Source organism: Syngnathus scovelli, chromosome 3, assembly GCF_024217435.2.
Source record: "Syngnathus scovelli strain Florida chromosome 3, RoL_Ssco_1.2, whole genome shotgun sequence".
Taxonomy (NCBI): domain Eukaryota; kingdom Metazoa; phylum Chordata; class Actinopteri; order Syngnathiformes; family Syngnathidae; genus Syngnathus; species Syngnathus scovelli.
In genome coordinates, this window is record NC_090849.1 from 20,073,557 (window position 1) to 20,094,144 (window position 20,588).

The following is a 20,588-nucleotide window of genomic DNA, read 5'->3' on the forward strand; positions in this document are numbered from 1 at the left end:
TGCACTGTAGCGCCACGGTCACTATCATGACGCATCGCCAACATAGCCTCCTCTGATGAAGCTTTCTATTTGCTAACCTTGAGGAGAGGTTGGCTCCTTCCTTGTGGTTTAGCGTTGGGGAAGGAGCAACAATTTAAGCAACCGGGGCTTTTCGAGAGCTTAATATGTGTGTGTCAGTCTTGCTCTAAAGTTGCCCGTGTTACGGATAGCTTGAAAAGAGAGCTTCCAAGGGCTAGCATGCTAACGCTAGCTAAGTGAGTGGACCAAATCGGTACTAGTTCGAACCTCTTGCTTGGACAGCTATAGTTAACTCTGAATACAAACCTGCTCTGGCGAGGAGGCGCTGACAGTGGATATAAAATCGGCGGGGCATTGTCGGAAAGTGCAATATAAGGTGAGTACGAGTTGCAAATTTAGTTGAGAATGAGCCCATGATTATCAATGACGGGGGCTAGTTAAACTTGACAGTTGAGTTGACACAATTTGGTTCAAGTTTGAAAACGGGTACTGAAGCCTCGGTGTAAAAAGACTAAACGGCTGTGAAGAGTGAAGCCAGCGTTAAATGTCTTCTTGTGCGGCGTTGTAGTGCTGCCGACCCATCACGTGAGTGGCCACTGCATAGGAAGCAGGACATGGAATTGGCCACTTTCTCGTTCAGTTAAGCGCAACTCTCTCATTAAGCCGTGTTTCAATGTAAACTGAGAAACCGGTTTATTAGTGGACACTCCATTAGGTACACCTACCCCATTTCTCCATCCTTTATTGAGCCTGGGTTGTTATTTGTCATTATACAATACTATACAACTTTATTTATATAGCCCATTTCACAACAGCTGCGCCTGTTACAAGCGATTTACATTTAACATAATAGTACAACCACAAAGACAGTAAAAACAGTAAATTAAAACGCAATATACAGTAATATATATTGAACGAAGTCAGTCGAAAGTCAACATTTATAAACTAAGTCATTTAAAACAGTCTACGTTGCTTCTTGACATTTACGTGTACTTTAGTTCTCTCTGTGGATGACTCTCTAGGATGACTTCTGTTGCTTGAGAAAAACAAAAAAAATTTTGGTAAGCTTTTTCATAAATGATGCTAACCGCATCAAAAGGCTGCTTGAGCTTATTTCCTGTTTTCACGGTATTATTGCACAAAGCAGTAATTGTGCCCTAGTTTGGACTTTGGACTTAGGTAGAAAGTATTTCTGAAACAAAACAAAACCACCATTATCATATTTAGCCCCATGTGCGAAGTAGTATTACTTCCCCAAGTGTGTTTTTGATGATAAGAACCTTGAAACCGTTATTCGTACTTTTTGTTCTACGCTCCCGTTGGTGATATGCTCTCAGCTTGACAGTTACCAAAACATTCTGTTGTCATCAGGCTTCATCGGTGCCTCCTTTCCTCTCTCCCTTAGGGCCTGGCCACATCCCATTTCAGGCCACGGATGAAGATGAAGACTGTTGGCAAAAAGTAGGAGGGAAGGAGCATTCACCGGGGCCATGAATCTTCATCAGGTCCTCACAGGGGCCGTTAACCCTGGGGACAATTGTTTCTCTGTCGGGAGTGTCAACAATGTGCCATTCACGGTAGGTTGCAGTAATTCCTACATATTTCTTCCCAAGCCAGTCTGGTCTGTTTCAATCATTACAGTGGTATTTGAGTTCAGTATAATTCTTATGTAAAGGTACAGCAGCTTGGCTAATCAAAACGTGTCACCTCAAAGTGAATGTCAAGGTATCCGTTTGACCTCGTCCTCCCCGCTTCCTCTCGTCTGTCTCCATAGGCCTATGCTTCTGGTTGTGACGTGGTCATTTTGGGCAGTGACTTTGAACGAGTGCAGATCATTCCAGGGGCCAAACATGGAAATATCCAGGTGGGATGTGTCGACTGCTCGCTGCAGGGAGGACAGGTAGGAGCAACTTTCCCGGTGATGCCATTTTGATTACTTTCAATGATGGATTATTTCGGCCTTACATATTTAAGAGACACATCTGGAAATAACATGTAACAAAGGAGCCATACTGACATTTTATTAGACATTTTCATAAAAATGGCATTAGTTCCACCACATCAATATGCTCACGAGTTTCACATTGTTTGTCATATGCCCCTAGTTATTTTGAAAGAGAAAAAAAAAAAGGCCAAAAGAAGAGGAGCTGTGTATCCCAATTCCCACTACAGTTAAGATTTCCAGTGACTCAACTGCCACAAAAGTATTAGATATAAAATAGATTATAAAATTAATAATATAAGAAGCCAATATTGACATTTAAGATCAGGACTGTTTCACATCCCATTAGATATTTTTTCTCAAAACTTACAAAATAACTACTGTAGCATTAGAGCTCTGCTCTTGTAGAGATATGTTTTTTTTTATCTATAGTCTCACAAGATTGAGGCTTTCCTGACCTTATTGTCAATACATTCTGATTTTCTCTGTATCTTCTGTAGACCTCTCAACCAATTTTAAAGTAGAATGCTTTAGTGAATAATAATTGCGAGTAAAGTGATTTCACTGTGGGTTAAACATTGATTAAAATCCGAATAAAAGATGCAAATGTTCTTGTGTCCCTTCATGCACGCCACTTTATGATGCACTTAACATTATTGTTATGCCTTCATGACCAGAGCCCTGTGTTTTAGAAAGAGTCTTGTTCATTGTGTTCATTACTATATAGAAAATGCCACCCATTAGGTCTGGTGACCATTGCACATGTAGTCCTGAATGAATCAATCATGGGGAAGTTTGCATGATAGACATTGCACGGTTGACTCAGTATTTTCTTAATATAGGCTTGAGGCATTTTTAACTTGTTGCCTGTATATTCAGGATTCGTCATACACGAATCTGTCCGCTACAGTTTTCTTCCGGTTTGTTTCATATTGTCCTGTTGTGATAAATCACACGTGTCATTTTTGTCTGCCGGCAGATTGCAGCTTCCTATGGAAGCATCGTATGCATTTTTGAGCCAGTTCAGCATCCCGATCAAAAAGACACGTCGCTGACAGTAAGTAGCCACCATTTCATTGTATCGTGAAATTTCGATCACACCAGGGAAGTCTGTTAATTGTTTTGCACAGTACTCCTTTGATTGGAGCCCCAGCGCACTGCGCTCTGATCACGTGCACGTCACATTGCACATGCTAATATTAGCCTCTGTTTGTGCACAGACGTTGAACTGCCAATGGCAGAAGACTGGCCAGTTTGTTTTGCAGTCTATGGTGCATAACCTGGCGTGGCACCCCAAAGGTACACCACATAGCCCCGCTCTACGTTCAAAAACCTTTTCTTTTGGAGTCCCAGCGCGCGCCTGTGTTTTTATCTGCGCAGGGAGCATGCTTTTAACGGGCTCCAGTTCCCTGCAGTTATGGTCTCATTTTGACGCTGAAGGAGGAAAGCAGGCACAAATAAATGACAGTCATTGTGCTTGGAGGTGTATCTGGCAAAGCAAGTAAGTCCTGGTGCTGCTTCATTATTTGTACAAATCATATATGTTCCGCCCAAGGTCTTACATGGAAGTATATTGTATTAAATTCATATTTAGCTTTATTTTTAGACATTGCAAAGTAATGGAGGTTAAAATGATAACTTTATGTGTCTACAGGACAGCCTCTCCAGTCAGTCTGATGAAGTTCTCTCCTGATGGAGAATTCTTTGCTACTGCAGGGCAGGTGAGTGACCTGATTTGATTATGATCAGCCAATATAGGTCATAATCGTCTTGGCTATTTTTTCCCCAGGATGACTGTCTAGTGAAAGTGTGGTACAGTACGAGTAAGTGGAAGTCTGGAAGTTTCAGACTTCTCATGCCTCCAGAATCCGGTGTGGACTCCCAGGGAGAGATAAGCTTTTCCTTTGTGTACCTGGCCCATCCACGTTCCGTTATTGGCTTTTCCTGGAGGAAGACCAGCAAGTACATGCCACGGTATGCAAAATACAGAGATAGCATTTTGACAATTTAGTTTTTTTGTACTGATGTTGGAAAACTTCACAATTCAACACATGTATTTCGTGATATATCTGTATTTACTTATGCCAAAGGAACTTGTTTTCCCAAGTCCTCGGTACGTTGAGCAGCACTTTGACCCCCAGAAGAGTACAGCACATCCCACTAGCAGAATAATTGGCGTGTTTGTTATTTCTTCTTTTGAGAGCCCAAGCACTCTGCCCAGGGCAGCATTCCCGGACGTGGCAGTGAACAATTAATTCATTCCACATAATTTGCACGAGACAATGGAGAGTTCCACTGAGCAAACCTAACACTTGAATTGACTCACTTCTCCTTCTGTTGAAACTTTGGCCAAAAACGTGGATTTGCATCGGCCTCTTTGCCAGCTATGTCGGGCCAAGAGCCAAACAGCCAGTTAGCCTTGACAACAGTAACCTGGGGCTCGCTAAGCTGTTTAGAGATTCAGATGGAGCTGGAACAAAACCAACATAACAAGCACATGATGGAGGGTTAGGCTCGATTATGTTCAGCCCTGAGCGTTTTCAGGAATATTACTTCTCTAGGCCAAAATATTAGCAAAATTAGATTATTATCAGGATATTAGATTTGCTTGCTTTGAGAGGGCTTTGAGGGTTTTTAAGGTCAACCTACAAAAGGGTGGAAGAGAAGGAGTTTCTGTTCGCCTCCACCCACATTTCTACTGTGCCCTTCAGCGCTTGTGTGTTAAACATTCCGTCTGTGTACTTTTTAATTTTTCGTATTTGATCAATACAAATTTAGCGATTCTAATTCTATTACCAATACTGCTTGACAATGCCATTCCTCATCTATCTTACAGATTCTCATTGGATGAGCAATTGAAATAATACAGATAATATACTTTTATCATTGGTGTCATGATTATTTCCATGAAAGGAAAACATGATCATTCAAAAGATGTTTATTTTACTTTGTTGGAAGTATTCCTCACAAAGGAAAGGAATATCTTATAAAACTTTAATTACGAAGCTCACATCATACTCAGCTCATCCCAGTAAAAATAGCATGCATGGTAGGTTTATTGAAGACTCTTAATTGAAAATGTAATGATGTTAACTGAACTCCAAAACTGTGCGGTTGTATTGTGTCTTCCTGTGACAAGCACTTGACTTTTACCCCACTGACCTTCTTTAATGGCTTGACCTTTGCTCTTTCCTTACAGGGGTTCAGTGTGTAATGTCCTGCTCACCAGCTGTAAGGACAGTGTGTGTCGGCTCTGGGCCGAGACACTGTTGCCGGCGGACAGCCTCCTCGCGGGTCACCATGGTAACCAGCACAGCGACGCTCAAAGATGTGCCAGCTCTTCCAGCAGGATCTGCAATGGGAGAACGCAAGCAGGGACAGCACAGGAAGTGGGCAACTTTACACTTACAAGTGACATCTATTGAAATCCATTATCATCTAAACCCACGCTGATAAACACTCAATATGAAAAGAAAAAAAAAAGAGGCGGGGCGGGGGAATGCCCCTTCCCCAATATTTTTTATTTTTTAGAAAATATTTCCTCTTTTTTCAATGCTGTTTTGAACGTCTACCCACAAATTTAGTCAAAATACTCTACGAGCCTTGTTGATTTTGAAAGTAGTTCATTATTTACGTGACCTTATCTCCAAAGAATGTTTTAGTCTTGACAGAAGCGTGATGCGCCCAAGTTGCACTGTGCCCGTCATTAATCACTTATTCACAACTCAAAGCTTTTTACTGCTTTCTAAATATAAGGGCTCACTCTAATTTGATATTCTTTTTCAGCCTGCTTTTTTCCGGGATGCGCCACAGCCCTCGCTCTCCGGCTGCCTGTCCTACAACCAAAACCGACACTCCAACCACAAGAAGAGCGGCGATAACCTTCCCCACGCCAATGCGCTCTGTCACTTTCACATAGCGGCCAGCATCAACCCTGCCACAGGTTGGACTCATCCCATCCATGTCACAAGCTGAATCTCTCCGAATTTGCCTCCCTGTTACTTAACATGGAAGTTGTGTTATGATTTAAAAGGCATCTGACATCTTTATTTTTTTCTGTATATATTGCATTAACATTTCCCCATCAAATGCAGACATTCCACTGCTTCCCTCCATATCGTCCCTGAGTGCCGGGGAGGATGAGGAGCCAGGAGGTCTTTTCATTGTCCACTGGCTGAACAACAAAGAGCTTCACTTCACCTTAGCTATGGAAGTGTTCCTGCAACAGTTTCGCGGCAGCCTGGAGCAACAGAACGATTGCTCTCAGCAAGGTACAGAGTTAGCATCCATTTATAGGAGCATGTGTTTGAAAATGTGCTTTCTCGTTCTTCATTTGCTTTTTTTTTTTGCTTTTGTCTTGCACGTGGTCTTCGTTCATCTCCCAGAGCTCAGCAATGAAGACAATTATGACGATGAAGTGGCGAGCAAGCCGAGTGACCCTCAAGGCCCCGATGTCATGGAGCCCCACTTTGCAGCAGTGGAGCACCACGTGGACGTGCTTTTGGACGAGTGGAACAAAGGGGCAGACATGTTGTTCAGCATCCATCCCATGGACGGCTCTCTGTTGGTCTGGAATGTGGACTGGCTAGATGAATATCATCCCGGAATGTTTAGACAAGCTCAGGTACTTGCCTTGCGAAAAGAAAATTGCTCCACTCAATCAAGAAGTTAAACCAGGTGACATCTAAGACAGTCAGATGATTGCATTCCTAATTATACGCGACACATCGAAATCGGGCCCCTTGATGCATTTGGATTCGATGTGAAATGTGAATATATAGAGTTTATAGCCGTCAGTCACAAAATATGCCACTCGGAATGTCAGCTTTCATTCTTGAATATTATTTCTGTGCATACAAAATGTTATTTTTAAAGTCATATTTTCAGTCTTGGTAACATTTCTTCTCTTGATTCTTTTTTTTTTTTTGTCATTCAAGAAATCAGAAATAATGTTGGTATGACTTTCAGTCAGCTTTGTCACATTTATTGTCTCCTCTTAATGCTGAGTCACAAATTTTATTTGATCCTATTTTGTCCTGGTCTCTCTCCCAGGTGTCCTTTGTGTCCCGTATCCCCGTGGCCTTTCCCGCAGGGGACGCCATCTCCCTCAGTCACAGTGTGGTCATGTACGCTTGCAACAAGAACGTGGATTTGGCCATCCAACACGGCAGACAACGACCACCCGGGAACACGTTGCCCCAAAATAAATCGGCGCTCATCAGTTATGGCCGTCAAGTGAAAGTGGCACCGTGCAGCAGTCTTAGGTTGAGCATTTTCACTCCCAACGTGCTGATGATATCCAAGCATGATGACGGCTCCCTCAACCAGTGGGGGGTGAGTTTTGCGGAAGACTCCGCTTTCTCCACGGTGCTCAGTGTGTCTCACAAGTCCAGGTACTGCGGCCACCGCTTCCACCTAAACGACCTGGCGTGTCACTCTGTATTGCCGCTACTTCTCACCACCTCACACCACAACGCCTTGCGATCCCCTGAGGTGGACAGCATCCTCGCCCCGCCAGAGGTCTCCTCCGGTTCCCGCGGCTCACGGTCCAGCCGGTTGTCCCTTGGTAGCGTTTCGCAGGATCCAAACGCAATCTACAGCGAGCTGATTTTGTGGAGGGTTGACCCCGTGGGGCCGCTATCCCTGTCCGGGGGAGTGTCTGAGTTGGCCCGGATCAATTCTCTTCATGCCTCAGCGTTTGCTAACGTCGCCTGGCTGCCCACACTCATCCCCAGCAGTTGTTTAGGTATGGATATTTTATTTTATCACCGGAATTTGCTCAGGATTAGCTTCATTACTTTTACTACACAATTTCCACTGCCTGGTACCTAAATGGCTTTACTTGCCGTTGACGCTTGAGCCATTCCGCCCAATCGATGCCATTTTCTCACGTTAGTGGCTTTTAATTCGTAAAATGAAACTGAGCTTTTAAGCATTGATTTTGCAAATACATCAGATATGCCCTCATGGCATTTATGCGTACAGCATGTTGACAGGCAATAATTCAGCAAACAATGTATATTAAAATAAATCTATCCCCAAAAATTATTTCTGTAGTAGGATTTAAGAGGAGGACATTCCCCCCCCCCCATTCCAGCCATAGTTGTAATATCATCAGATATACAGAAAAAGAGATCCATCAACTTACTTTCGGCCTTCCCCTAACCTTCAGGGGATTTGAACGATACACTCTCTAGTATTGATTTGAAAATTTCATTTGAAAGTATAAATGGCAGCTTTGAAAGATGGCATTTGAAAGAAAGACATGTAATCCTCTCTCCGCTTTCAGGTGCTTATTGTAACTCTCCCAGCGCCTGCTTTGTCGCAAGTGACGGCCACTCACTCAGGCTTTATCAGGCCGTTATTGAAGCCAAGAAACTCCTCAGCGAGCTCTCCAATCCTGAGATATCAGTAAGTTTGCACCAGCCCACTTCATACTCCATAGGGTGTACACAAATCTGATCTATGTCTCCCGTCGGACCTCACCACAGAAGCATTGAGATACTTTACTGTTGCTGCTGGGAATGCTTGCGGCTTCATTTGTGTCCATTTCACTTTAGAAATATGTCGGCGAGGTGTTCAACATCGTCAGTCAGCAGTCGACAGCCAAACCGGGGTGTATCATTGAGCTGGATGCCGTTACCGACTTTGTAAGTAAACATTGTTGCATGGTGGGGGGGCAGCAGTATTTATCCTCTATAAGGTCCAAAACAAGTTTTTCACATGGAAAATGGGGGGAGAAAAAGAAGCACATTAAGTTGACAGAGATTTTTAATATGTCTGTGCTAAGGTCTTTGCGCAAATTGTGGCATGAAACAGTCAGTAGTAAACTTTGATCCTCTGTGAAAGGTCAACCATGAAGGAAAAACAACAAATGTCTTAAGTCCCCTGAAGCATTTTGGTTTTCCTGTTTGTGTATGTAACGTTAACACGTTGTGTCAACGTAGATCTACTGCACAGCGGATGAAGCCTGTCATCAAGCGTCTGTATTTTAATGGCTGCTTTTGTCCTCTACAGCAGGGAAAGGAGACCCAGCTCTTGCACGTATTTGAGGAGGATCTAATACTCGGCAACGAGAGACCAGGCAACTGGCAGGAAATGACGGATTCATCTCGTTCCGGTATAGACAACGTTTAATATATCATGGGGTTGTTGTTTTTTTAATAGTAGGTCTTTCTTTCTCTATTCATATTCTCTGTGCTTCCCGCAGGTCATGACAAGCCCACTTTTGCTGCAAGTTTTTTTCTCGTGGTTGTTGAGTTAACCCCAAGTGGCCAGTCCCTCCTACAGATGTGGCATCTTCATCTCGCGGCTAAACCCGTCACCATGGGTGTGTACTGTTTACGTTTATCTAGACTCTTCCATATCTAGTCAAATGTACCAGGTAAATACTGTATCCATTTCAATAGATTGAGTTTATGATTTAATCCTTTTGTGATCAAAAAGGACCTCATCTTTCAGTCTGGAGAAATGACAATATTGGAAAAATAAATATATGGAATGCATTTCTCGGAATTATAATCGTAAAAATTCATAACGTTCATATCATCACATTTTTGGGCGAACTGCGTATTTTAGCAAGCATCCTTTAATAGATCAAAGCAAGTCTGCCGGATGTCTGAGAAAGATTTGATCAAAAAGTTAGTTTGCCTTTTGCTGTTTTCGCAGACGAGACTCTCTCCCCGCGAGACGCCCCCACAGCTGCTTCAACCAGCCGCTCTCAGTTTAACTTTGAAACCTTCAGCTCGCCGATAATTCAGAAGAGTAAACCCTGCACGTCCAATCTGCAGAGCGCATGTCGCCTCGGCCTCACCACCCAGAGACTCTACAGCCAAGAATTGCCTTTGCCAGTCGGGGTGGAGGCCATCAGCGTTACGCCCTCAGCAGGTGAGCTGTTCAAAAAAATCCAGGTTATTTTGCTGCTTTTCGCAACAGCGCTCGGTCCCGATGGTTTGAACTCGTTCTCTCGACTCTCCCGTTGTTAGGTCACCTCAGTGCATCGTGTTCTCTGCCAGCTGGCCGTGTGCCATACCTCCTCGCGACTTCCTGTTCTGACGGAAAGGTGCGCTTCTGGAGGTGTAACGTCACGGGATCCGAGACTTGCGGCAATGACAAGCTGGTGTATCAGTGGGAGGAGTGGGCTCTACTGGTGGAAGAGACGCTTCCTAATTGCAGTGCCGTGAGCGTGCCAGGTCGTCCCGTTCAGGTCAGCTGCTGTCACACGGGACGAATGGCAGTCGCCTACAGGCACACCACGCCGGACACACCTCTGAACTTGACACCTCAGCTAAACTCTCACACGCTTCTGACTTTCCCTCCTGCCCTGGCTTCCTCACCTTATTTGTACCACAACAACATCACTCCAAGCGTGACTGTGCAGCAAAGCCCAAATGCCTCTCCGGGCCTTTCCTTAGCAAGCGCCAGAGAACAGCTGGTCTACATCGCCATCTTCCAGTGCGAATCCACAGGTGGTTCACAGTGGATTCTAGAGCAGACGATAGTCTTGGATAAAACTGATGTTAGCAACGCCTCGTCTCCGGATTTATCTTTGCCTAACGAGCACTGCCTCGGTTCTACTCATAAGAGTTCGGTTCACTTAGACTGGGTCTCCCAAGAAGATGGGTCACATGTTCTGACTGTTGGCATAGGGACAAAGATTTATATGTTTGGACGTCTGTCTGGAAAGCCTCCCGAGCTTTGCCTGACATCTGACGGCAGCCGAGACCAAAGCGCGTCGCGCCTGGTTCTGCTTCGATCTGTCGACCTGGTCTCCTCTGTTGAAGGCTCACCGCCCATCCCGGTCTCCCTCTCGTGGGTACGCGATGGCATCTTGGTCGTAGGTATGGACTGTGAGATGCATGTCTACTCCCAGTGGCAGCCCCCAGCACCGCCCAAACCCAATGCCGCAATTGGCCAGGACACGGACATCTGCAGCAGCGTGTCCTCCATCGTCTCAGCCGTGAGACAAAGCCAAGAGGATGGGCTCAGTCTTGGGCCTCCCACATCCTTACTGGCCCCTCCTAAAAAAGCCCTGACCAGGTCAATGATGAGCCTGGCTCAGAAACTCAGCGGGAAGCGAACAGCCTACGACCTTCCCTTGGAGATGGAAGATTCCGGACTGTTTGAAGCAGCTCACCAGCTCTTTCCCACACTGCCCCAGTACCACCCAGTACAATTACTGGAGCTCATGGATCTAGGAAAAGTGAGTGTATTGCGTCACGGCAGCACTTTGCTTTGGGGCTTTCCCATTCAAATGTCAATATATTGAAATAATAATGGATACACAGGTTGTTTCTTCAAATTTTGATGCTTTTTGTGTGTCACCTAAGGTTCACCGTGCCAAAGCCATCCTCTCCCACCTGGTCAAATGCATCGCTGGGGAAGTCGTGGCTCTTAAAGACAACACCGCCAACCCGGAGAAACGCGTACGCTCTCGAACGATTAGTGCAGGCGGGAGCACCGCCAGGGAAAGGAAGATGTTTGGCAAAGATGAGAATTCCACACCGGATTATACAGAGATCAGCTCCATTCCTCCTCTTCCTCTCTATGCCCTTCTTGCATCTGACGAGGACACGCCCTCAAAGCCTGGTCAGTCGTCACTATGAATCCATTTTTGAAATATGCAGCAAGGTAACTTTTGGCAAACCGCATTGTGTGAAAATGTAGCATTTTGTTGTCTTTTTAGCCTCCCTCGTGTCATTTAGGGCCACACTATAGTAATCGTAGAATATATTGTGTTCAACTTTCTTTGCTGGTGATACTGCGATGCAATTGATCTGTTTTCTCAGCTTGGCCGTCGGGGACTTTGGCGAGAGGTGAATGTCTCGCGAAATTGAGTTTCCATTTTGTTATCCCGTAGAAAAAGTGGGCAGTGTGAGTGGTGATAGCGGGCATGGATCCAGTCACACAGACGCTTACGATGAGTTATTTCACACACCCAGCATTGCAGACTTGGATCCTCTGGAACAAGATGAGCAAGAAGAAGCTGGGAACAAGGTCCGCTTCTAATAAAATAAAACATTTGTAAAAATGATAATATTCAATTTTGATTGACTCTGACCTTGTATCTTGCCTGTAGGTCATTGACTTGTCCCAGTACAGCCCCACATACTTTGGCCCGGAGCATGCCCAGGTTCTGTCCAGCAGTCTCCTGCACTCCAGTTTACCGGGCCTAACTCGAATGGAGCAGATGTCTCTCATGGCACTCGCCGACACCATCGCGACCACCAGCACGGATCTGAAAGACAACCAGGACCGGAGCAAAGGTACTGCGGTGGAATGAGAGCAGAAGACGATCGATAGTCTCGACTTAGATGAGTCCGCAACATCCTGTGGCAATGTTTTCAAATGTGTTATTGATTGTTTTCTATGCAGGCGGCGAGACGCTGGATGACTGCGGCCTTAAGTTTTTGCTTGCTGTCAGACTACACACCTTCCTCTCTACCTCTCTGCCGCTGGCCCACCGAGCGCAGCTGCTCCGGCAAGGTAAAGCGGCAGAGTGGCCTTCAATTAAGTATAATGTCCCCCTTGAGACAAACTGCCCTCCCACTCGTTTTGTAATTGATTCAAAGCCAATCCATTGTCCTAATTTACCTCTTAACTAACTGGACGTAGCAGGGGTTTCTTTTAGTTACTGTGTCGGGATGGAAGTTAATAAAAGCTAGCTTCTGTAGCTTTGTTTTCAACCTTGAATATAAACTCTCAGTGAGCGATGGGGAGTAGACGCTTCAATTATCACCCTTAACCGCCACAGTAAAGCTGCCCTTGAAGAGGACACAATGCTCTCTAGCTGTAGCGTAAAAAGTACAGTGATTGCTACGGTTCTTCTCTCCTGCTCTACAGGCCTGTCGACGTGTCACTACGCCTGGGCTTTCCACTCGGAAGCTGAAGAGGAACTGCTTCACATGCTGCCTGCCCTCCACCAGGGTGAGCCCACCTGGCCCGAGCTGCGCTCAATGGGCGTGGGCTGGTGGCTTAGGAGCACCAACAAGCTTCGGAGATGCATTGAGAAGGTGAGAAGGGCACCCGGGGAACGCTATTCAAGTCATGGGGCCTGCTTTACCTTTTCTGCCCGTGTAAATATTTGTAAGATTCCACACGCAATCTGTTAGTGAAGTGAACGCACAATTTTGAGCTCACTCTTAGAAATCTTAGGAAATGAGGCCATAGATCTTTAAGTCTTGTCGCCGTGTGTAATGAGGGAGCTGCAGACTCTGTGTTTAAACCTGTCAAGTGCAACCACCCGTTTTCGGATCGGTCGTCTACCGAGGTGGCTCCAACTGCATCCATCATGCCCAACAATGAAATAAACACACAAGGCGTGTGGATATGACTGTCAAGAGCAAAAAGCATGTGAGCTTGTGTTGTTTGTCTCCTTTGTCAGGTTGCTAAGGCCACTTTTCAGCGAAGTAATGATCCTCTGGATGTTGCCATATTTTACCTGGCCATGAAGAAGAAGGCAGTGGTCTGGGGGCTGTACAGGTAAAAAATTTTGTATCTGAAACATGCGCTTCCCGAATGAGTGAACTAACATTATCCTTTGAATCCTCTCTGTAGGTCACAGAAGAATGCCAAGATGACTGAATTTTTCCGCAACAACTTCAGTGAAGACCGATGGAGGAAAGCAGCGCTGAAAAATGCCTTTTCCCTGTTGGGGAAGCAGCGGTTTCATCATTCCGCAGCCTTCTTCCTTTTAGCTGGCTCCCTTAAGGATGCAGTAGAGGCAAGTGGATCATAAAGTTGAAAAGAAGTGCCGCTATGAATAATATCACTTCAAGCGCCACAAGCTAAAACCTCCGTTGCAAAAATATCTATATAGATTTCTCAGCGGCTTTTTTTTACGCAATGCTACGAAGGATTTTGAGCTGTCATTGTCATTCTTTTCAACCTACATGATAGTATTTCTGCGCGTCACATATTAATGCTCATAAGACACATGGCTCTTTGCGTAACCTTTCTTCATGAAGGGTACTTGTGTGTATACACAGTCCCCGAAGCAATGAGTCATATCATTTAATCTGCATGAGTAACTAGGACTTCTCGTAGCACTTTATTTAAATGAGGTTCACCCAGGCAAAGAGCTATCATTGATTTTGTTGAGTCTCTTTGGCTGAGAGGTAGTCTCATTGAAATGCACCTCACTCCTCCGTAGTAAGGACAAGTAGAAAAACAGCATTTCATCTTAGCCTTTGAGCGAGCATTGCATTAATTTTTTTATTTCATATTTTGCATTTGCAACAGATATTCATACCCCCGCAGTTTTTTTGTCTTTTTTTTCACAACAGTGTGAGCTTTTGCTTTTACGTCCTCTTTCAGGTGTGTTTAGAGAAACTGCAGGACCTTCAGCTCGCTCTTGTGATATCCAGATTATACGAGTCAGAGTTTGAGACAGCATCCACCTACAAAAAGATCCTCCAGAGACATGTGCTGGGACATGATAAACAGGTGCGGTGCTCAATGTCACACGCTTCAAGGACTCTTGTTTTTCACTCAAGATAAAGAATCATTTGATGAGTGCGACCAGGTGTTGTTTTGATCCTCCAGTGCACTTTTGACAAGTACACTGCGGAGGATAGAAGCAAAAAGTATGTGTCCGTGATGAATACAGAGCAATGCAGAGCAGCTATCTTCGCTTCTTGAATAAAAAGTCAATTTTGCACATTTTTCAGATACCGATGCACCCGGATCCGTTCTTGCGGAGCATGGCCCATTGGGTTCTGGAGGAGTACAGCAAAGCTTTGGACACCCTGCTGGAGCAGACTGCCAGTAAAACAAAGTCAGGCTCCAGCGATCACGGTATGTCGGCTACGTGTTCCTCGGCTAATTGGCTTTAAGGACGCGTTTGCTCAAAAGCTCTAATGGCATACCGACTGACTAATTTGGGCATCGTCAAGTGAGAAAACAATCGCATTAAATTGATGGGAACTCATTTAGGCGCGCTACCTGCTACTTCAAAAAGAAAAACCGAGATGAGTTGATGAAGCCTTTGCAATTCTTCCCAGAGGTAGCATAAATGTGTTTCTATGAGATATTAATAGAATTGAAGGATGATTTGAACTTAACATGAACCAGACACAGTTATGATCCATCTTACTCCCAGGTCGGGATTCCTGTGCGACACCCTTTTTAATTTGTGATCAAAAGTGTATCTTAACATCAGTGGTGTGACAAAAGCTTGACGACTTCATTCATAACGTGATGTCCTTGTGGGTTTTACAGCATAATGTGTTTTTTTTCTTTCCCTGGTTTTATAAAAAGAGTGTGAACTGTGTAGCACCCGATCCCGTTTTTGAAACTGACAGATGAGTCAAGTTCATGTTTTGTGTCTACGACAGGTTCAACGTCCGCAAGTAACGCCGGGGTTTTCAACTTCTACACCTTCCTTTGTACGCACCCGCTCCTCCTCCGTCGCCATTTTGGCTCCTCCAACAAGGCGAAAGTGGCCCTGACCGCCGAGGGTCGCAAGGTTGACTCCATTAGTCTGGACGAGAGACGACTCTTTTTTACTGCCGCTTATGATCATTTGCAAGCGGGCTGCCCGATGCTGGCGCTGGAAGTCCTCTCCAAGATGCCCAAAGTCCGCAAAAGTTCCAAAGTCAACCGGGAGTCCCCCGAGCTCAGCGCCGGGAGTAAGAGCGGGCCGACGTCTGAGCGGGACTGGTCCGAGCCCGCGCTGAATGGCTACGAATCGGGCGGCGGCAGTTTATCAAACAGCCGCTCGGATTCAGTGTTGAGTTTTGACTGGAGCCAGCCATCGCTCACACATCCAGATGAGCCGCTGGAGCTGAAGTGGGACAGCGACAGAGATGACGAAGAGGAGCAGGAAAGTAAAAGTGGCAAAAGCAGCAGAACGGTACACAACAGCAATGTGTTCCACGACAGCATGTTGTCTACGATGGAAGCGGCGATCAGCGAGGACAGCGAGGACGACGACGCTGACTTCATCCACCCTTCTGATGATGTCTTGGCCACGCAGCTCAAGTTTACGGCCTGCTTGAAGATTTTGACCAATGAGCTGAGGACACTTTCAACAGGGTACGAACTGGACGGAGGAAAACTACGTTACCAGCTCTACCAGTGGCTGGAAAGAGAGGTAAGTGTATATCTAACCGTCAGTCTCACCGTGAACCAGGTCAACGGCAAACTTGCAGCTGTATACATGAATCTGCTCCCCATTACAGGTGGTGACTCTCCAGCACTGTTGCAGTTACAAGCCATGTCTTGCGGAGGTGTCTACCCTAGAAGATGTACAAAGTGCCGGCTTGGTTGAAGATGAACGGGTGGGTGCTGGATCTCATGAGTTCCATCATTGATGATACTCGACATAATAAACACCCGCAAAACATCAGAAAAGTGCAATTTTCAATTGATTTAATGTCGCCAGCATAATTTCTAGATGATGAGTTTGCTTTGGCTTTACGTTCGAATTTGTTATTTTAGTATTGACGCTCCAGATGATTTTCAAACACTTTGCTAATGATTTGTATTTGCTTTTATTGAAACAGTTTCAACGTTAACTAAATGTGTTACGGTCCCAGGCCCCAAGTCCTTGCAGCGACAGTCAGAGGAGCAGGAGACACTGGCTGAAGAGCAATCAGCCCTTACTGAGGATGTTCCTGAGCTACTGCAGCTTGTACGGATCCCACGGTGGAGGATTGGCCTCTGTTCGCATGGAGCTCATTTTACTGCTTCAAGAATCTCACCAGGTCATTATAATATATGCCTCCATGCACTTTCTTTCTTTTTTTTCTCTTCAGCTTATTATTCTCAGGGACATGGGTGAGCTGACCTTCTCATCACTTAAGTGGTGATATCAGACAAAAGTCAGACACACTCCCATTGACAACGGTTCAAAATCTAAATTGCTTGACTTTTGGGGTGTTCGAATTTTGTACGTTTCATTCTAAATCTTTTTCCACTTGGACATTTGAAAACTGCAGCTATCGTTTGCTGTCACATGTTGTCTCTTAGGTGCAACACACGCGCACTCCTACACACACACACGCACACACACACACACACCTACCTACTTCTTAGAAACCCCATGACTGTTCCAGTCATTCAGGAAGAAAAACATTGGAGTAAACGCACAACTCCTTGAATTTTTTTTTTTTTTTTTTTTTTGCGATAAAGGCATTTTATCCCAGCGGTGGTCCTGCAGTTGTTTTCTCCTTTTGTGTGGAGGAAACAACAGTGCTTTGTGATTGCAGTGTGTGTGCGCGGCAATTTTGTTTAAAGAATTCGCTAACAAATTATTGACATTCACCTAGCGGTAGGAACATAATAGGCTTGGGCCACTCTTTCCCACAAAGCATCATGGAACAGCTTCTGGTGAATACAGTTTTTGGATTATTTTCTTTTCCTCAAAATCCCATTTGCGCATAGAGGAGGAAAAACATGTCATTTTCTTTACTTGCTGCTCTAAATTGTTGGCTCGTCTCATCTTGATTGATGGTTGTGGTTACGACTTGTGCTCCTTCCTGACAGTTCTGTCAAAATATATTTGGACCAAAAAAATAACGGTCTACTTTTGAAGTAATTAAGACTGTGTCATGTTCTCATAGGACAACGGCAGCCCATCAGCTATGGCGACATGCTGCCAGCACACCTCGATCCCGCTCCTGATGGCTTGTACAGCAAACATGAAGACCGTGGTGGCCAATCCTATTGTCTACCTGACCAACCTGACGCACGACATCCTCCAGACCATCAATGCGCTCAACTCTCCTCCGCATCCAGATTTTGTTCACAATGAGGTCAGTTTAATTTTTGCCATGATGCATTGTTGAATTTAATACAATGATTTATAACTTGGCAAACAACATAAGATTAAAAATGCTTACATTCTGCTTTTCTTTTCTTTTCTTTTCTTTTTTTCCCCCAGATATATGTCATGCACACTTTGGCTGCTTCCTTGTCTGCCTGCATTTATCAGTGTCTATGTGACGGACACTATAGGTAGGTTCAAGCAGCTATGGTGGAAAAACCTGGTGTTTGTGTTTTGCCATATTTTTGCCATTTGGCTTCACACGCTCAAGTACAGTAAAGGTCATACACCCACGGTTACCACGACAACACGGTCACGAAACGGAACGCTGTCAACACAACGCACACGTATATGACACGTTTTAAAAAATTCACACCATTTCCCACTCTAGTTTGCTCACGCTCAAGAGAACACAGATGCCAGCAAATGCATCCAACCTCGGAGGTGAAGGACACATTTTTGTAATACAAAATACCATTAGAAATAAACCGACTAATTTAGTTGGGGACTTCAGGTCCCAATAGCATTCCAGATAGTTGGTGTGCATAAAGTCAATGGCAGAATGAGGAACATAAAACACATGTCCTCAATTAATTACAAAGTTTAGAATGTGGTAGCTACGCGTTGCAGAGCTGCCTTTTAAAAAAATAATGAGTCTTTCGCTCTTATCTTCCAAAATCTCTCCAGGCTTACAGAGCTTCCAGCGTTAAGAGTACCAGCTTGGTCAAGCGTAAAGTAAAATCAAGAAACATGACAGAAACTCACAAACACAATGATGAAAGCTTAAATATCATCAATCATTTCAAAGCAAAATAACATTTCTGACTTTTAGTCTTCCGCTGCCGTGTGATCAAAAAGATTGGATAACATTGCATATTATCATCTGACATAAACATTATTCCTCCCCTCTGCTGCAAATCAAATTCAAAGTGAAAATATAAACTGACAAATAGCAGCTTCATGTACATTTTTAAACATCCTTTTTAAGCCTCGAAAGTCACACTACTGTATTCGGAAAAGCATCCCATTTGTTGTGTTTGATTTGACTGCTTGTGTGCACCACCCCATGCGTTAGTTAGTTAGTATGCATGGTTACCAGTGGCCATGCCCCTTATTTCTTTTCATTCTGCCCCAATAAATCTTAACAGCACAGCGGGCCCTGTGTCATTTTAGGGGGGGGGGGGGGGGGTTATGTCGGAGTCAGATATGGTGGAAAATTTAGGGTTGTATTAAAGTTATCCTTCTTTCAAAGACATTTGAAAATTGCTCAGAAAGCTGCTGCAGTGTTCTCTGGCTAAATGTACTGGGTCACCCAGTCAAGCTCACGGAGAGAGTGAGGTGAAGCTTCAGCTTCTCAATAGTAAATATCAGATTGCAGTCATCCTCTGTTAAAGTAGACTGTATGCTTTTAATTTGGAAAACAATGAGAAACATTTTTGCTTATTTTCTGACATGTTATCAACCAAACCAATTAATGGATCATAATCAATTTGTTGGTATATTTTCTGCACTACTTAAAAAAATGTACACGTTTTTTAAGAAGAGACATTTAAAAAAAAATGTAATATGATCAATTTAAAAGTAATTGATTGATGGAGGGATTGATTATTCGGTTTTATTGCATGCCTAATTACTGTGCTACATTAATAAGGCACAATAGGCTTTTGAAACATCTTTTAAAAAAAATTGGCTGATGTTTTGTCGACCAAACCACATACTCTGCCTGTTCTTCTTCCACAGTCACATGAACAACTTCACAGGAATGGTGTATCAAAGCGTTTTGCTCTCTCAGAAGCAGCAAGCAAGAGCCGCCAGCATAGATGGCTCCGTTCAGCCTAACACATCTCCTGCACAGTGGCCAGGTCATAAACAATATGTGATATTGGATTCAAAAATTGTCTGATTGTTTATGCTTATGGGACCAGGAGACATTTACATGGCAGACACATCCAACGAGAAAATATGGTCATACTTGTTAACGGCACTTCCACCTTCATCCTTTGCTTTGCTGTGCGTAACGATGCGCATAGAAATAATCCCCACCACAAATCCAACACAGATGAAACCCTTAAACTTTCATTTTCCTAAAGTTTCCTAACTTTGCCTCCCCACTCGCTGTGCCGCTCTCCAGGCATCGCCTCACTGATCCGTCTGTTGAGCTCAGCGGGTGATGAGAGTCAGCCGGGCCTTGCCGTGTTGCTCTGTGAGATCCTGACAGCTGTTTACCTCAGCCTCTTTGTGCACGGCATGGCCACTCACTCAAGCAATGAGCTCTTTCGCATCATGGCCCACCCCCTCAGCAGCAACCTCTGGGTGACGGTGTTCGGAGGCGGCGCACGAACTCCCGTTGTTGAGAAAGCCAACAGCCCAGCAAAAACTCCCCCGCCAGGTAAGCGAGGACGATCAAGTTGAATTTCATTGAGTGTGGAACAAAATGGGCCAAATTAAATCAGCGGGGCTGAATTATTGTTCTTGTCTTTCGGACGTTGTAAGATGTTATCAGCCTTAGTAAGAATTGTTTAGTCCATATCCTCTCTGTGCCAGAGCTTTTAGTTTCATTTTTGTCTTATTCAGTGATTTTTATGTCCAGATAAAAGCCTCTTAATCCTAAAAACTAATATGAAATCCCTAAACATATCTTAGGTTAATACTGCGTACTACAACCAATTGTATTCATTATCAAATAATTCTGACTGACGGCGCACAGGAAATCACAGCTGAGAATTATCATGGAAGCAGATTTTCTTTTGCTGTTGTACCTAATGAAGTGTCCACTGGCTGTATTTTTCATTGCTAGCTTTCTATCTACATCATAAATCAAGACAAGATGGATATTACAATTATGCGCTCGTTAAATCCACA

The 20,588-nt window shown here is 44.4% G+C and overlaps 1 protein-coding gene across 3 annotated transcripts in view; it reads left to right on the forward strand.

Moving 5' to 3' along the window:
• LOC125993716 (dmX-like protein 1) overlaps positions 1 to 20,588 on the forward strand; it is a 30,202-nt gene continuing 9,614 nt past the window's right edge. For 2 of the 3 annotated variants that reach the window (XM_049762536.2, XM_049762538.2), the window contains exons 1-35: positions 1 to 394; positions 1,424 to 1,595; positions 1,793 to 1,918; positions 2,940 to 3,017; positions 3,181 to 3,259; positions 3,341 to 3,461; positions 3,615 to 3,681; positions 3,750 to 3,934; positions 5,160 to 5,349; positions 5,747 to 5,903; positions 6,055 to 6,231; positions 6,346 to 6,584; positions 7,013 to 7,706; positions 8,250 to 8,371; positions 8,521 to 8,610; positions 8,978 to 9,080; positions 9,171 to 9,290; positions 9,629 to 9,847; positions 9,946 to 11,162; positions 11,290 to 11,548; positions 11,820 to 11,956; positions 12,039 to 12,225; positions 12,335 to 12,445; positions 12,803 to 12,972; positions 13,344 to 13,441; positions 13,517 to 13,682; positions 14,276 to 14,404; positions 14,629 to 14,755; positions 15,295 to 16,052; positions 16,141 to 16,239; positions 16,498 to 16,665; positions 17,524 to 17,715; positions 17,844 to 17,917; positions 19,467 to 19,588; positions 19,858 to 20,115. In XM_049762536.2, coding sequence (XP_049618493.1) covers positions 1,509 to 1,595; positions 1,793 to 1,918; positions 2,940 to 3,017; positions 3,181 to 3,259; positions 3,341 to 3,461; positions 3,615 to 3,681; positions 3,750 to 3,934; positions 5,160 to 5,349; positions 5,747 to 5,903; positions 6,055 to 6,231; positions 6,346 to 6,584; positions 7,013 to 7,706; positions 8,250 to 8,371; positions 8,521 to 8,610; positions 8,978 to 9,080; positions 9,171 to 9,290; positions 9,629 to 9,847; positions 9,946 to 11,162; positions 11,290 to 11,548; positions 11,820 to 11,956; positions 12,039 to 12,225; positions 12,335 to 12,445; positions 12,803 to 12,972; positions 13,344 to 13,441; positions 13,517 to 13,682; positions 14,276 to 14,404; positions 14,629 to 14,755; positions 15,295 to 16,052; positions 16,141 to 16,239; positions 16,498 to 16,665; positions 17,524 to 17,715; positions 17,844 to 17,917; positions 19,467 to 19,588; positions 19,858 to 20,115 — 7,126 coding nt within the window. In that variant the 5' untranslated portion in view covers positions 1 to 394; positions 1,424 to 1,508. Of the gene's footprint in view, positions 395 to 1,389; positions 1,596 to 1,792; positions 1,919 to 2,939; positions 3,018 to 3,180; positions 3,260 to 3,340; positions 3,462 to 3,614; positions 3,682 to 3,749; positions 3,935 to 5,159; positions 5,350 to 5,746; positions 5,904 to 6,054; positions 6,232 to 6,345; positions 6,585 to 7,012; positions 7,707 to 8,249; positions 8,372 to 8,520; positions 8,611 to 8,977; positions 9,081 to 9,170; positions 9,291 to 9,628; positions 9,848 to 9,945; positions 11,163 to 11,289; positions 11,549 to 11,819; positions 11,957 to 12,038; positions 12,226 to 12,334; positions 12,446 to 12,802; positions 12,973 to 13,343; positions 13,442 to 13,516; positions 13,683 to 14,275; positions 14,405 to 14,628; positions 14,756 to 15,294; positions 16,053 to 16,140; positions 16,240 to 16,497; positions 16,666 to 17,523; positions 17,716 to 17,843; positions 17,918 to 19,466; positions 19,589 to 19,857; positions 20,116 to 20,588 lie in introns of all 3 variants that reach the window. The other variant, XM_049762537.2, reaches the window with a different exon arrangement.